General features: G+C 37.2%; 1 protein-coding gene across 1 annotated transcript; it reads left to right on the top strand.

The window, feature by feature from the left end:
- The first annotated feature begins 9,098 nt into the window (after window positions 1–9,098).
- Window positions 9,099–16,730, top strand: TCEANC (transcription elongation factor A N-terminal and central domain containing). Its single transcript, XM_074192430.1, has 2 exons — window positions 9,099–9,246; window positions 14,720–16,730. The coding sequence occupies exon 2, from the start codon at window positions 14,728–14,730 to the stop codon at window positions 15,802–15,804; it is 1,077 nt and encodes a 358-aa protein (XP_074048531.1). The 5' UTR covers window positions 9,099–9,246; window positions 14,720–14,727; the 3' UTR covers window positions 15,805–16,730.
- The last annotated feature ends 1,099 nt before the right edge of the window (window positions 16,731–17,829 follow it).

The raw sequence follows: 17,829 nt of genomic DNA, 5'->3' as shown, positions 1-17,829 counted from the left end.
AGCAGGGAGCCAGGTTTCAGTGACTGCCAGAAGACAGAAAGAATTGGAGTGGGAAAAAGATTTAAGGTAAAGGCAGATTTGTTGTCTATGGAGCAAGTATTCTGGAAGGCATATTGGTAAGGTGAAAAGTCTTCTTGGGACTTTTTTATGAGAGAGGGATGGGAATAATTGAGTTGTGGAGGATAGGGAATGGGGTTTGGATGATAATCTATAAGGACTCAGCATCTAGAGTATGTCCAGGAGTGGGTATGTTAATCATTATTATTAATCAATTCTTCTAAAAATTAGGGATCAAGTAAGAAACAATGCAGCAAGAGACAGTGAAGCAGGAGACAGAAGTCAAACTCTGGTTGGTTATGATTTTCCTCTTCCTCTTCTTTCAGCGGCATACATATAAGAGAAAACAGAAGGTTCACATAGTCAGGAAGATGACTTCTTAGCTCTCCTCTTCCCACTGGAAGGTGTTGATCTGGCTGGTGCAGTAGGTGAAAGTTGAGTTCTCACAGATGAATTTAAGCTAGCCAGAAAGAGGAGAGGAAATGGACATTTGAGAGATAGAATAAAGAGGGCAGACCTACCATGTCTGGTGTTGAGGCTCCACCTCTATGACTAGGACATTTTGTTCTTTGAGGCAGACAGTACATACAGTTGAGGCTATAACACATCCAGTTGCTGATGAACTTTTTTCTTGATCAGAAATTCATGGAGGTGGCGAAGTGCCTCTTTTCATCTTCCTCACTTCCAATCTAAGAGGATATATGTGTAATCCAGAGTTTTTTTTTATTTAAAGTTGTTTAACTTGCTTTAATTAATAATAAATCCAACCAGATAAAGGATTCATTCTAACTCTTCCCGATTATAGAAGGAAGGAAAAAATGTAGTGAATGGTCTGCAGTATAGATAAATCAAGGGACAGAGGTTCAGACTTTTTGTCTAAGTTATTAGGACTCTATCCTGGTTGAGGACTTGAACCAAGTAAAAGTTAATCTTATTGATATTAATGATTATTATATCATACAAACATCCTAAGCAGAGGAACAAATCAGACTCAGGCAAAGTCTGAATCAGAAGAAAGCTAATTTGAATGGTGGAAGAAGGTGGGGATCTAAGTAAGTTTCCTCTCCCTCATTATTCTTTCTCAGAATAGGTCTAAATTCCAAGAAACAGACTAAAGGCACTAAGACAGGGAGTTTCTTAACCTGGTGGAACAAATTTCAGGGGGTTCATGAACTTGTATGGTTAAAAACTTACATCTTTATTTTCAGTAACCTTTGTTTTCCTTTGTAAATCTATGTATTTATGCTATGCTTTAAAAAACTTTTTCTCAGGAGTACATAGTTTTAACCATACTGCCAAAAGGGTCCAAGACATAAAAAAATTTAAGAAATCCTAGAAAGGAAAATCTTACCCCCAAAGTGGAGGGGGTGGGAATTGAGGGCTATTCAAGAGGGAATAGCTTTCTGCTAGCCTAAAAGACCTGAGTAGAATAGTATATATATATATATATATATATATATATATATATATATGTATCTGTATGTGTATTATGTGTAATACCCATTATAATGGGCAGCTACATAGCATAATGGTCAGAGTACCTGGACCTGGAGTCAGAAAGACTCATTCTCTTGAATTCAAATCTGGTTTCAGACACTGACTAGCTATATGACGTTGAGCAAGTCACTTAACCTAGTTTGCCTTTGTTTTCTCACCTATAAAATGAATAGGAAAAGGAAATGGCAAATCACTCTAGTATCTTTGCCAAGAAAACCCCAAATGGAGTCACGAAGATTTGGACATGACTAAAATTGACTGAACATAATATAATGTGTTATATTATATAGAGAGTTTATCTTTCTCTTGAGATTACAAAGGAAGGATTCTTTGTGTTTATCCTTTGTATTATGGAATATCACTTATAAAAGCCTCATTATTTTGAACCCTGTGTCTAGTAGGTCTAGTGGTTTATCAGGAAACAAGCATCAATCAATACCTTTGGATGTCAGGAAAGACTCAGTTTTCTGGTCTTATTCCATGGAAAACAGCTGTTACTATTACCTGATGAGTACAACAATAGCTTCTGGGAAGGTCTGAGCCAAAGTTTTTTACATTTGTACCTAGGGAATTTCCAGGAAAAAGCTGTCTTCATGACCTCAGTGGGGTTTGGAAATTAAAGTGTAGCGTGTTTGCACTGTCTTTCAGAGATATTAGAAGGACTGAAAAAGAGTTTCTACAAAATAGTATAATTTACTAAAATAAAATTCATTAATACTTCTCTCCCTAGTGAAAGATCTAGTAGTAGTAGATGATCTTCAAGTCATCTTCCCTGCTCCTCTCCCTTCCCACTTTCTACAATGAATCAATAGATGTCCAACTCTATGGAAAAGGTATAATTTTAAATGAAAACCTGAAAACAGAAGTCTCCTGAGCAATGAGTTTATAGTGAAGTTTATCAAATTTAAGACCAATTCGACTAGAATAATGACCAAGAAAATTAAATTTCCAGCATTGCATTACTATCTCTTTTAGAGCAATGATGAACATCTAACTACTAAACTATTGCTGGATTTTCCTACAGCTATTCTACCCTCAAATGACTGAGAACAATTACAATAAATAAATTTGCCCCAAAAGAATGTAATATTACTTAAAACTATGTTTTCCTACAGTATAGATTGACAATTACTCAAGATGTTTTGCTTATTTTATTTTCTTCATGTCACAGTTCACACAGAATTTGGTCATTCTTGGAGCACTCTCACATAAAAAAGCCTTACAGAAATATTACCTCAGATACGGAGATATCTGTGGGTCTGCATCCACTTAAAATCACTGCTCACAAGCTATTACCAAAGTGTCTACTTTTACTAGAGAGCCAGTGAATACAATTAGTTTAAAGTAAAGGCATTTTATTAAATGGCATTGTAAGAAAAGTAATGGCAGAATATCCCCCCATATAACTTTGACACATTCTGTCTTGAATATACACATTCTCCTATTAATAGGAGAAGGGTACATAGAGTTCCCCCATTGGGGGTGGAGAGGCAGGGCACAGTTGCTGGTAACAAGAATAAGGCACACAGAGACACAACTAACTCCCAATGCTTTAGAGCACAACCAATATCTTCTAGTGATATTAACATATTTTATTTTATTTTAAATTCAACAGAATGCTTAAAAAACCATTAAGGAGCTGTAAAATTTTATTCATTAATTATTTTAATATTAATTAATTCTAAAATTATTTTTAAAAGAAAGCCAAAACTATAGCTTGCTTCCCCTTTCTCTATTCCAATAAAGACTTAATTTGGCCCCTGTAGGATTGTTCTCAGTTTTGCCAGATAGTCAAGGATTCTTCACTGTATTTGGCATTTTCTTTTTATTCATATCTCCAGCCTTAGTTTTAGGAGTTATGCTAGAGTCAAACTCCATAGCTGTACTCCTGGATGGTATGGGAAGATCCTAATGGACTGGTGCTTAAAACCAGACCCTACCAGAGGCAAAAATTGTCTGGCATCATCTACTGTTATGGTTCAGATCTAGACTGCTGGAAGCTGGGTGGGATCCTTTGCCTAAATGATACTCCAAATCTTTGTCTTGCTGCAGCTGCCCTGTGCTGGTCATTGATTTTTCTTTTTCTAGGGTGTTAGGACTGCAATTTTAGAGTTTAATGAGTATATTTCTGGGGAAACTATACATTTCTAAGTCCTAATACAAGGCCATCTTCTAATAATTCTCCCTCTCAGTTTATGAAAATGCATTTCAGAATTGAATTTTGCTATTTCATATTTTAAATAGTAACAATATTGTCTCTTATTGAGTAAATAATAACTGATTCATAATACATAGTCTATACTAATGAAATCAAATGGAAAAACTGCTTTGTTGTATATCAAGGTGCAAGTTCTCAAAGGTCTTATAAAAATGAGCATAATGGTGCCCTCTGCTGTACAATATTAACACAACAGTATTTTTAATCACATTTATTTTATAATTTAAAATCAAACTATACCGAATGAATAAATCTTATTTCTTGCAACAATGTATATGTTAGGGGCGGCTAGGTGGCACAGTGGATAAAGCACCTGTCTCAGACACTTAATAATTACCTAGCTGTGTGGCCTTGGGCAAACCACTTAATCCCATTTGCCTTGAAAAAACTAAAAAAACAACAACAAAAAACAATGTATATGTTGTTGACAAAAATGTAAACATACCTTGAGAACTTTTCATTTTCTTCATTCATGCGCTCACTGAATAATTATTGAGTTTTACCTTGCAAAGAATTTCACTAAGTAGCGGTTTAACAGCACTTCCATCATTTGAACCAGTTGGACATGGAAGGAAGGAAAACTACAAGGGCAATGGATGCCCAAGGAAGATATCAGGTGATGCAGAAGTTCATAAAGGAAAGTACCATCATCCCTTCAGTCACCCAGGATTACAACTTCTGAACCATCGTTGACTCCTCTCTCTGGTGTCTGTCCCATCGCCAACCATTGCTCCTTCCGTTTCCAATCAGTTGTCAAGACAAATTGCTTCTATCACTAAAATATACTCTTCTTCTCTACTCTCATTGAAATTAGGCCTTTGTCACCTCTTATGTGGACTATTGAAGCAGCCTCTTGATTGATTTCCAGATGTCAGTCTCTCCTCCCCACTACCCCTGACCATCTCCCCTTCCATCTTGCTCACAGCTGCCAAAATAACCTTTCTTTAAAAAACAAAACACAATTTCATTGACCTGCTCCAGAGTCTTGAGGTACCCACTTTGCTTCTAAAATACCCTATAAAATCCTCACTTTGGCACACAGTGTCCTTCACATTTGGATTCTAGCCTATTTGCCAGGTTTAAGGCACATTAATCCCATTCACATAATGTTTCAGTCACATTGAACTGTGTGCCCTTCCTCAAAACTGGCATTCTAGTTTATATTTTTAGAGGTTCTAACCAGAATGCAATCCCTCCTCTCAAAATCCCTGTTTTCCTTAAAGGTTCCTGAAAAGTCTTTATTGAACTCCTAGTTGTTAGTAGTTTCTCCCTCTTCCTCCAATTAAGTATATTTTTTGCCTGTTTACATATTGCATCCTGCAATATATTGTCAATAGAAGCTCTGTAAGAGCACCGTAATATCTGATATAGACAAGGCACTTAATAAGTACTTATTTGATTGGATTAGTTAGATTGGAAATTAGAAGGTCAAAATACAAATTAACTGAAAAGTAACATACAAAAAACCATACAAACTACTTTTGTCAAAGGATCCTATATCCATATAATAATGTAAATTGATTGTTACTGATGCCTGATTAAAAGACTTCTAACCTAATTTTCCTCCAGTCCACCCTAGAATTTCTAATCTAGCTTTGCCAAATGCAGTCTCTTCAAAAATATCTTCTATTTACTTCTATTTGCTAAGAATAGAGAAACTCACACACACACACACACACCCCTCTCTTTCCTTACAGCTGTACTATTACAGTTATTATCCAATTGAATCTTTGAAATTTTAGAATTTTAACTAAATGATTCAGTTGGTGTTAGGGATGTTGTTGTTTGCCATTCATGACATCAAGGAGATTATACCATAATGTGCACATGAACTGGATATGAGTGAGAGGATGTAGTGTTATGTCACCAGCCTCACTTCTCCAGAGTCTTTGGGTCCAGTGGTGACATATGAATCAGGATGAATGGAGATGGCCCTGGATGTAAGGCAATCAGGATTAAGTGACTATTAAAGTGATGTTAGGGATATGGGAGAGTAGAGTGATAGAAAAGGTAAATTCTTGGTAAGATTTCTAAATGTTACTTTTTATGACCTAGAAAAAAGTCATTCCATTGTAGTAAAGATCTCCCTACCTTCTTCCCCTGTTACACCTATAGTTAAGGTAAACTGTAGGTCAGTATCTATTTATTTCCATAGCAAATAGCCTACCTGATACTTCCCTCTTTTGAGAAGATACATTGACTTAAAACAAAGCCAATTAATAGCTTTTGAAAATAACAAAAAACTTCCCCATTTATGGAGGCACAGACTCTCACAGATTCCCACAGCACTGATGGGAGAGGAAACTCAAGTAGTCTGACCAATTCAGAATCCTAGGATTGTCTCCCATATGAATTATATCCCAGACTTTCAATTATATCCTAGACCAAACTGTTGCTTCCCTAAAGAACTAAAGATGTCATCTACTGATGTCATCCACTAGGCTGTTCTGTTACACAGGTCTTACCATCTGTTGCTTCTGCACTGCCAGGTAGCCACTTTCCCTTAGAGAAATGGTTAAAGTGGGGCAGCTAGGTGGCACAGTGGATAAAGCACCAGCCCTGGAGTCAGGAGTACCTGGGTTCAAATCCGGTCTCAGACACTTAATAATGACCTAGCTGTGTGGCCTTGGGCAAGCCACTTAACCCCATTTGCCTTGCAAAATACGTAATATAAAGAGAAATGGTTAAAGTTCTTTTGTGAATTATCTCATAGTTTCAATGCTATTTGAATTCTGTGTGTCAGCATAGTCCATACTTGACTAACAGCAAGATTCTCTCAAGTCAAATATATATTTTAGATTCTTCAGTTTCTCCTAAGTAAAAACTTTCCAGGCCTCCTAAATTTCTTTTAGCTACTATTATACTTCTGGTATCTGATCCTGAGATCAGGCAGACTATCTCTGAAGTTTTATATAACGATATAAGAGGGGCACAAAAAAGGGCAACTAAATTTGGTCTAGAATTCCTCCCAACAGCATGGAAGAACATGCTGTTATTCCTACAGTAGAACCAACTTCATTTTCACCCAATAAGGTGTTGCGAGAGCTAGCTCAGTATTTGGGAGGCTCCAAAAGAAAGTATGGGAGAGAAGAGGTTTTAGACTGACTACCAAACTGAAAGTCTACAGAGTCATTGTGCTGACCTCATTGCTATATGCCTGTGAAACCTGGACAGTTTACCAGCAGCACGTCAGGAAACTAAATCTCTTCCATTTAAATTGTCTCAGGAAGATTCTGAAGATCACCTGTGGATCTCACACAATGAGATCCTTTCTTGAGCTAAATTGCCTAGCATTTCAACATTACTATAGAGACTACAGTAGGCTGGATATGTTAGAATGCCAGAAGTACACTTGCCAAGAAAACTATTTTATGGAGAACTTGCACAGGACAAATGCTCATAAGAGGGTCAGAAGAAGCAATAATGAGATACCCTGAAAGTATCATTGAAGAACTTTAGAATTGGACAGCATGGGAAACACTGGCATAGGACCACACAGCACAGAGTGCCCTCATTAGTGAGGATGCCACACTCTATAGGGAAGGCAGAGTTGAAGCAGCTCAAAGGAAATGTGAAATCCATAAGTTTCAAGTATTCACCCCAGGTGTTCACATGGACTATTTGTGTCCAGCCTGTGACAGAGCATTCCAAGTTTGTATTGCTTTGATCAGTCACAGTTGGACACACTGAAATTTGTCTCAAACATAGTGATGTCATTTTGGTGGTCTCTGATAATGAAGGACAAGAACCAGGTGAGTGGTATGGCAAGTTCATAGGATTATATATTCATTCATTCAATAGATATTTGTTGAGGCCCATATATAGTCAAAATACTATAATAAGCTGGCTATAATGTCATTTCCCAAAGATTTAGAGCTGAATGAAGAAGGTGCAAAGTAAGCACTAAACTTTTTTCACTCAACTATAAAAACTGTTTGAGAGAATGGAAAAAATTTAATAACTATTGCAATATTCAAAATATATGGGTAGAATAAAAAGTATCTGGTTGTAGTGGATACAAGTCTTGATTCTGGCACAAACTAATGATAAGACCTAGGGAAATCATTTAACTTCTCAGTGATCTATGCAACTTTCTAAGACTATAAGGTACTGAAAATGATGCTAGTGCTCTTTATCTGAGAGTTCCCTATATCTATATATAGATATAAATATAAATATACATGTGCCTAGATCTTATAACCTATCACTAGTCTAATATTAAGAGGCATTCACAACCTCAATGACTGAATATATTTTCATGTTATCTAATTTCAACTGCGCCGTCACTACAGCATACTGCTCTTCTTCTACCCTGATTGTCTAACTCACTCCCCCAAAAATGCTTTCCAAACTTCCTTTGCCTCCTTAAGTCTTCCATACTTCCCTCATTCCCTTCTCTCACTTAAGGACCTTGCCTTATCACTTGGGAAATTGATGCCATTTTGCCATGAGCTTCCACTTCTCTCCTGTTCATCTCAAATCCCCTTGACATCATCTCCCATACCCTACCTCTCCCTTCCCCCCTTCTCTTTACCAAGGCCAGTGTCTTCTACATGGACTCTTGAAACCATGCCCTTCCAGAAGGTTTCCACTTCAGTTATCATCCACTGGAATTCCTAAAGAGTTAGAGCTGCTTTTTGTCTTTCTTTATATCCCCTCAGAGTGCTTTGGGGGGGGGGGGGGGGGGCGTTAAGGGCATAGTGGCCCTTTATGTTTGTTGATCTCTACTCTATTTTTCATTTGGAGGATTACAAAAGAAACCAGTTAAAAGTTATACAATGTTTTTTCTAAGGTCATGAACCCCAGGTTAAGAACCCCTGACCAGAGGTTCTTATATTACTGAGAGGCAGTACAACAAATTTTTCCACTAAAGGCAAGTTCTAACTCTGTGCCTATATTTGCCAGCTTTTTCAATCAGATGATGAGAAATGTTCAGAAATAGTTTCTCCTTCCACATCCAGAAAGACTAACTTGGAATAAAATGTTTCCAACAAATTTCTAAAGGAAGAGGCACCTTTTCCCTCCATGTACTTACAATCCAGATTTCCAGCAAGGCCTGTGACCAATATCTAGTTAAGTACCTCCCACGTGCCAGACCTCTGCCTTCCACTGATGAATAATATTTTTCAAGGCAAAAAAAAAAAGGCTTTATCAAATTAAATGTGTATCTGGAATCTTGGGTCAAAGAAAAGGAAGACTCCTTTTCCTAAATGACATAACACCTTAGCGGAGGGTCTGGAAGGAACTGACACTTTCGCATCCACAGGAAGAGGAAGCAGAAAAACCCCTGGGGAGAGAAAAGGGGCGGGAAGAAAAGCTACAGCTCTCCCTGCGCATGCCCCACTTCCTTAACACGCATGCGTCTGGCTTTGTTCCGCGGGAATGCATTCCGTGACCTCTGATTGGTTTACTCCTCTTCTTCCTTCTTCTCTCAACATCTGGAACACGCAACGGTCGCGGCTTCCTGCGGACAGGTGAGCGAGGAGCATTGGGCAGCCCTAGGGAGACAGGAGGAGCGCGGAAGGCTCCCCTTGGGTGGTAACGGGGCTGTGGGGAAAATGTCGGCGGAGCGAATATGGCTCCGCCCTTCCCAACGGGGCGATTGGGAGGTATAAAGGGGGGAGGGGGTGCGCAGCCGCAGTTCCGGCGCTTCCGCCCTGTGGGGTGAGCCGTGGCATCCGCCCTTCCCAACAGGGCGATTGGGAGGCAGAAAGCGGGGAGGGGATGCGCAGCCGCAGTTCCGGCGCTTCCGCCCTGTGGGGTGAGCCGTGGCATCCGCCCTTCCCAACAGGGCGATTGGGAGGCAGAAAGTGGGGAGGGGATGCGCAGCCGCAGTTCCGGCGCTTCCGCCCTGTGGGGTGAGCCGCGGCGCCGGCTCCAGCTGCCGGCGTGGGGGCGGGGCGCTGCGGGCCCCCCCCCCTCCCCGCCCCGATGCGCACTCCGCCCGCCACCTGCGGACCCGGCAGCGAATGGAGAAGGAAGACCTATGGACACCTAGTGACGTTGCGGTCTGGGTCCAGGGAAGGAGGACTCCCACCAATTAAATAATGAATGATAATCATTGATTTTAAGAAGCGCCCCAGAGTGTCTAAGTAGGGCTGCGTTGCCCGTTTTGTCCTCCCGCTCCTATGGAGCTGGCAAATGCTGTGATATAGTTCTGGGCTGAAGTTGTCACCCGTGGGCGGCGAGGGCAGCAAGACTCAGCTACGTGAGTGCAAATGCAGCGTTTGACGTTGCCAGCTGTGAGGCCCTGCGCCAGTCACTTCACCCTGTTTTGCCTCAGTTTTCTCAACTGTAAAATGAGCTGGAGAAGGCATGGCAAACCACTCCAGGAACTTCGCCCCCACCAAAAAAAACAAACGGGTCCCAAAGAGTCAAACTCAACTAAAATGATGCCCGACCAACACTGACAAATCTCAGGGCAGGAAACAACCTGATTGCTGTCTTTTTTTTTAATCTCTAATTTAGTATAGTGCAGATCTGAAACTGATTTGCAACGTATAGCATGGGCACTATGAGGTTAAGTGACTTTCCCAAAGTCACAAAGCCAGTTGTGTCACAGAGAGAACTTGAACTTAGGCCTTCTCAGCCTCCCTAGCCCTTAATTCCACACTGTTTGTATTTATTACTGTTGCTTTTACAGAACAAACTGAAAGAGACACATATGGGTTAATAACTTCTCTTTAGTCCCATGAGTAATAGAACCAGAATCCAAACCCAGTTCTCTTCTGACTATTGAATATTGCTACAATAACCTTTCCCTTGTTTTACCCAGATCTCAATGATAAAGCAAACGTTTTTGATGTTCCCTTCACACAATAAAACTTGAATTAAGGAAAAGCCATAGATTCTAGATTGATAATAGGGAAGGAAATAAAGTTTTGCTGGCAAGGCATACTGTTGTCACCTGATCAGGGATAACTTTATAAGCTTTGGAACACAATAGCTCTAGCATATGTGACTTTGTCAGAATCACTCTTAGAGAATTTCAGTGACTCTGTTGACCAAGTCTGGTCTGAAATCAAATGTTTTATCTAAGCTTTTATAGAGTATTTTATATTTGCATTGATCAGGTCTTTATCTGACAAAAATCAAATTCATTTTATGAATTTGTACAAATATAATATTTGATGTCCCATGCTGGGAAATTTTTATTTCTCTTGGGCTGAAAATAAAAATTTGAAGATGCTGTTGCAACCTCAACTGGTCTCATTTTTCAGTTCTTTCAGCTATGATTTTTTTTAGTAACTCTACAGAAGATAAATCTTGGTGACTAGAGTTGGTTGAAATTTGAGATATTTTTATTTTCCTTTTTCTGTGCAATAGAACTACAGTGCAACCCAACTTTCTTTGTTGGGCACTGAACTCTTTCATACTTGAAAATTATGGAAAAGGAAAACTCCTAAATAATCTGGCATTAATGTTAATGGATTTGCTTTGAGTCTTTAAATACTGATTTTTTAAAAAGACTTTTAAGCCTAGATTGGTTTAAAAAAAGTAGAAACCCTAAAAATTATTTATTCCAAATTGTGAAATAAATGAAGTAGTGATTACTGACATAGCCTTTAAAATTTTGAAAACTTACTTTAATTTTCAATATTGTGGCTCCCTCTTGTGAAATGCCATTGCAGCAGATAAGGACAAATGTCTATTGGACATCTTAAGAAAAAAAGCCTCATCATTTTAAAGAATTTTGAAGAGGAAAGTGGTTTAATTTGAAGACAGATCAATAGGTGATATAACCTTTTAAAAGTCAACAAGATGACTAGTAGGAAGATGGAGATTTATTTAAAAGATATTTTTAGAGGTAGACCCTTACAAAAAGCAAAAAATGACACAATTATTTTATTGGTTGAACTTTAGTATTTAACAATTTTTAATAAAACTATCTGAAGTTACAGATATAATTATCAAGGAGTGTGGCTAATTTTTAACAAACACAAGAACTTATGCATCTAATTTTGTTAAAAATACAGATAGCATCTCAGTCTTCACGGTATGGTAAAGAAGTAAAGAATGCTGATGTTAAAAAGCCTAGGTTCAAATCCTGACAGTAACATTTGCTTACATAGGTGCCTTTTCATTGTTAGACTTTGTTCTCTTCTAAAATTTTTGATTCTAACTTTTTCAAGAATGAAAAAGTATAATAACAAAGAATGTGACTCCTTGAAATGTTGAATGAAAACTTTTAGTTAGGAAGTGAACTAGTAAAGTATACTTATCTCTTTACTATTGATTCTTTATCTAGCAATCTTATCTTTTTTAATCAGACTTGTTTTTTGAGTCATTCTTTTTTTTTTAAGGCTTTTTTTGCAAGGCAAACAGGGTTAAGTGGCTTGCCCAAGGCCACACAGCTAGGTAATTATTAAGTGTCTGAGATCGGATTTGAACCCAGGTACTCCTAACTCCAAGGCCAGTGCTTTATCCACTACGCCACCTAGCCGCCTCCTTTTTGAGTCATTCTTATGGAAGATCATGGTAATAGATGGCTTTCTTACAGTTTTCTTGATGCCTGAAATTATTAAATTAACAAATTTTTGTGAATAAGTTATTTTGATAGCTTAATCACTCATGTGTTTCACAAAACCATATACTGTACCTTTATCCTTTTCAAATTCACTTAATGTACATAACAAACCCAAAATTGAATTTTATAAAACACAGAAAGGACATAGTTACTACTTTCAGAGTACTAATTGTAACATTTAAAAAACATTAACACAATCAAGAGAATTGTATATAAGTAAGGTTATACACACATGTAGTGAGTAGAAAATGGCTAAATATAAGAGAAAAATAGGATGATATTCACATGAGATATTCTCTCAATTATAGTTTGCAAGTAATTTTGCAAACTTGTTATTTGAAAAAAGTAGTTCTAAAATCTAACCCAGCATCCAGTGAGTCGAAAGTATCAGGTGTTCCCAGTATCAGACTACTAGGATATTTTGCCTGAACCTTTTGGTTAGTTGACTCATAGATCACGATAATGGTAGCCTAAATCTTGTACTTTACTAAATGTGTGCCGTGATGTCATTACCAACATATTGTAAAGATTAGGGTCTACCTCATAGGGAGAAATTCTAGTCCTCTCCTAAGATATCATATATATTTCGTTTAGGCTTCTATCTTATTGTAGTTTAAATTAAGATTGGGATTACAAGGTATGATAGTACCAGCATTTCCCTAACAAAAACTTTTTTCTCCAACCCACAATCTAAAAATGATTTACTTTATAGAAAGACAAAATTACCCTCTTATGTGATAGGACCCATATTTCCTGATGCATCTTCTTTCCTCCCGCCCATAAACTGGGCAAACTTTGCAAAGCTGCCCTGAGAACCCAATTGGCCCTGAATTTCCTGAAGCAGATTTCGGATCACCTAAGGGCATAAAAATTCCTAACCACATGGAGTATAGGTCCTTTGGATTTAGTGTATTTCTGAAGATCACACACCTTACTATTTCCTGCTGATCTGACTAGACATATTACATACATAATCTAGGGAGACTGGTCTCCTTACCCACACTTTCTTAGTTCAGTTTCAATGTTGGGACAAAATGAGGCACTTGGAAGTCACTGAATATTTAGCAAAATGTTTACTTTGTCTTAACACAACAATAAATATTTAATACAATTGAGTAACACATAATTTCTCTGGATATGACCTTCCTCATCTCCCTATGTAAACATGTTTGATCAGTAAGTGCCAGGATTACACAAGGGGGCTTCTGAAATGCACAAAGTCCAAAGGATCTAGACTCCATATGGATGGTACTTATGCCCTTAAATATCTAGGAAGCAGTGTAAGGAAAGCACAGACCTATTAGGTGACCTAGGTGCAATTTTATAAAGACTCCCCATGTCAAGGTGGGAGGAAAGAAGCTTTGACAGGGAAATACTGGTCCTGTCCGGCAAAATATACAGTACACAAAGGGGGAGCATCACAAGATAGAATCCACCATGCTAAAGGAGTCAGCAGACAGAAAGTCAGCTAGATTGAGAAGAAATGCAATCAGAGAGGCAGGAGAAGAGAAGAAAAGTTAGGTCCCTCTGGGATTCCCCCAGTAGAAAGGATTGTGCTAAAATTGATAAAGGGTAGTTAGAGGGGTTTTTATCTCATTCAAGCAGGACAATACATTGTGGGGAAGAGGAGAGGTGCCTGGATCTAGTATACAGGTCGAGTTTGGGGAATGGTGTTGTTTCATGGTTGGGGGTGGGGATGAGAGAATGGGGAACGCCTGGAGATATGGCAACTAGTTGATATTCAAATTTCTTTCTGATGGAAGGAATGGACTCTTAGCCCTTGCCATAGGCCTTATTACAACCAAGTTACTCAGGACATTTTAGCCTTCTGGCAACTTCATTTGAAAGGGGAAGAGAGGCAAATGAAGTCCTCATAGTTAAAATAAATATAATTTAAATTTTGTAATTTCCAATAAAACATAAAAAAAAATCTGACTTTCTGAGAAAATAGTTCATTATTATGGAACTGATGTTAGCATCTGTTAATTGCCTCTCTGGTCCTGATAATCCTATGAATTAGATTTCTAGATCACCGAATTATAGATTTAGAGATGGAAAGAAGTTCATATTATCATCTCACACATATTACTTAAATAATTATTAATGCTAAAGAGTTTTTTTTTAAAAAAAGTCATTTCCAGTGGTTCTTTAATGCTGTAAATCAGTTTCTTTTGAATACCAGTTTGACATTGTCATGTCTGAAGTGTTATTGCAGATAATTTTGTTTCATAACATATTTCAGAAAATACCAGCTGTTCAAAAAAGGTACATAATGGAAAATACTTTACAAAAATAGCCATTTTCAGCCAATGAATAGCCTTAATTGTTTTCTTAGGAATAATCATGAAAGCAGTGTTTTGTTAATATTGAAAAAAATCTAATTTGTTACAAAATAATTAACCTTCCCCTCTTTTTTTCAGGTATAAAGATGTCTGACAAGACCAAGAAAAAAATAGCTATCAGAGCTTCAATTATTGAGCAGTTATTGACAGAAAATAATTTTCAGGATCTTGGAGATCACCTTACTGAACTAGAAACTATTGACATGAGTATAGAGCAACTCCAAGAGACAGATGTTGTAAGAGCTGTATATAGAGTTTTGAAACGTTGCCCTGTAGTGATTTTTAAAAAGAAAGCCAGGTGTTTGCTTTCCAAATGGAAAAAACATTATAAAAATCACCTCTTTCAGTCAATGAACAGTTCTAATTTTTATCTTGAGGATAGTAAGGAAAACACTGAATATATTAGTCTTGTTCAAGAAGAAAATTCCCCATACCCAAATCAAGAACAAACATTAGACTTAGCAAATTCCAACTCTGTGTCACCAGCCCAAGATATTGCAAAAAATGTTGAAATATTTGTGCCAAAAAACAACCCTGTTCTAGTGGAAGAATATTCAGAAAAGCATTTTGTGAATCATGATCCTGAATCTACTGTCAGCAAATCAGCCTGGCATCAAGATCCTACAAGGGCCAAGTGTGTAGAACTTCTCTATGGAGCCTTAATTACTTGTGCTGTAGACCAGCAAAAATCTGATCTTTGGCAAAAATTGGCAAGAGAAATTGAAGAGTATGTTTTTGCTCTCTATTCAAAAAATCTCAAAAAATACAAAAATTGCATCAGAAGCAAAGTTTCAAATTTGAAGAACCAAAAAAATTCTCATTTACAACAAAATCTGTTTTCTGGGGCCTTATCTCCAAAGGAATTTGCTGAAATGACAGTTATGGAAATGGCAAATGATGAATTAAAGCAATTGAGGGCTTCATACACAGAATCCTGTATACAGGAACATTATCTTCCTCAAATGATTGATGGCACACAAACAAATAAAATAAAATGTAAGCACTGTGAGAAATTTAATTGCAAGGTCACCATGATTGCTAGAGGAACACTTTTCCTTCCAAGTTGGGTTCGCAGTGCAAACCCAGATGAACAAATGATGACTTATGTCATTTGTAACGAGTGTGGAGAACAATGGTATCATAGCAAGTGGATTTGCATGTGATTGTGAAGAAATAGTAATATTTTTAATAAAGATTATTTTTATTTATAAAGTTCTTCAGACATGTATTTCAGACCTAGTATACAGGTATTATATTTTCATAATAATACTCCAGAGTAGGTGACTGATACTTTAAAGGTTCCTGAATTGATAGTGGCTTACCTTTTGAAATGAATACCAATTTTCACATACAAGTGTTGGTTATTTTTTAATTTTCATACATATATACATATAATGGATACTTGTCCATTTGGTTGACAAATATAGAAACAAGCATAGATTTTACTCAAGTTCACATAGCTATAAAGTTGATTCTCAAATCCAGGATTTCAGTTTCCTGGGCTGGCTATTTTTTTTATCAGTTGTTACTACCAAGGACTAACTGTTTGGAGCACCTGAGAGAGTTCATTCCAATGACTAGAGAGATTAAGTGACTTGCCCAAGGTAGCATAAACCCCTAGTCAGTAATTGTAAGTCAGAAGAAATTGAGTCACACAACTTTTGTAAAAGCTGTTTATGACACATTCTCTTTGGGTATATGGATTTAGAGAGAGGTCCTGTGGCAGTAACCACAGTGGACATTTGTTCACATCAAGGACATAATCTAGGTTCTTTGCATAAGAACTATATGTTTCAGTAGAAATTGACATCACCTGATAAGAAACGTATCACTCTAGTTCAGTTCATCTCTTATTTTTTTCATTTCATTTTTTTCTTTCCAGATTGCCCCTTCTACTAAATTTATTCCAAGATTCTATTAAGAATCTATTTATTTAAAAAAAACTAAAGAATCTATTTGTTCTTCAAAATTATACATTTTTTCTTGTGCAGTAATTATGGGATGTTTTATCATTGATTTCTTTGTGTTATATAAATTTATACATATCCATAGATATATACACACAAACATGCATATATAAATATGTATGTGATATATGTAATATATACACTATAGATAATATATAAAAATTTAAGTCTAAACTGACTAATGTTGAATAGTCTAGTCATTTTTAAATAGTTTTAATATGAAAATGTGTTTTACTATGCCAACTTTAAAATCTGAGTTTTTAAATAAATTTATTCCTGAGGTTAAAGGGGCAAACTATGTTATTTTTGCATGAATTTTGTGAGTGACTTTTAATGCATTTATGTGAGTGCATGTGTACATATTACATGTGTATATACTATACATATACATCCATGTGTATAGAGACTTGGTATTAAAAAGGACCTTAGAAGCCATTGAATTCATTCTCTTCAATTTACATATGATAAAATTATAGCTTGAAGGATTTTAAGAGTATTTTTCCAAAGGTCCCCTAAGTAAAATGGCAGAGCTATGATCAAACTCATGCCTCCTGACCCCTTCAAGTCAGTTAAACCTCCTCATTTTTGTTGACCAGTCATTTTTATAGTTGTGTCCAACTCTTGGTGACTCCATATGGAGTTTTCTTGGCAAAGATACAGGAGTGGTTTGCCATTACCTTTTCAGCTCAATTTACAGATTAAGAATCTAAAACCCGGGTGGCCTTGGGCAAGCCACTTAACCCCATTTGCCTTGCAAAAAAACCTAAAAAGAATCTAAAACCCTAAAAGTTAAAATGATTGTCATACCACACTGCCTTTATACCTATATGTAATAATAAAAGACTACATAGAACAGTGAATAGAGAACTTGCCCTGGTGTGAAGAATTACAAGCACTACAAAATAGCAGCATGTTCCAGGGACTGTGCTAGGCTCTGGTTGACAATTAGTCCCTGCTCTCCTTGGTTGTACACTATGTATCCCCATACAACACATACCTAGATAAGTAAATAGGAAGTAATTGTGATACTAACTGGACAGGTTTCACTAGTGAGGGCATTCCAGGTATGAGGAACAAAAGTCGACATCTGAGGGGGTGGAATACCATGTATGAGGAACAGTAAATAGTTTATTCAGTGAGAACATGGAAGACATGATGGGGTATGTGTCAACATCTTGAACAGTAAGACTGGGTCAAATGTGTAGTACTCTATATTTCAAA

This window comes from Macrotis lagotis, chromosome 6 (genome assembly GCF_037893015.1).
Source record: "Macrotis lagotis isolate mMagLag1 chromosome 6, bilby.v1.9.chrom.fasta, whole genome shotgun sequence".
Classification (NCBI taxonomy): Eukaryota; Metazoa; Chordata; class Mammalia; order Peramelemorphia; family Peramelidae; genus Macrotis; species Macrotis lagotis.
The sequence above is the reverse complement of the archived record's forward strand: the minus strand, read 5'-3'. Positions and strand labels throughout refer to the sequence as shown.

What these genes read in the sequence shown, in the direction of transcription:
- TCEANC (XM_074192430.1), top strand. Translation starts at nt 14,728, where the DNA reads ATGTCTGACAAGACCAAGAAAAAAATAGCTATCAGAGCTTCAATTATT.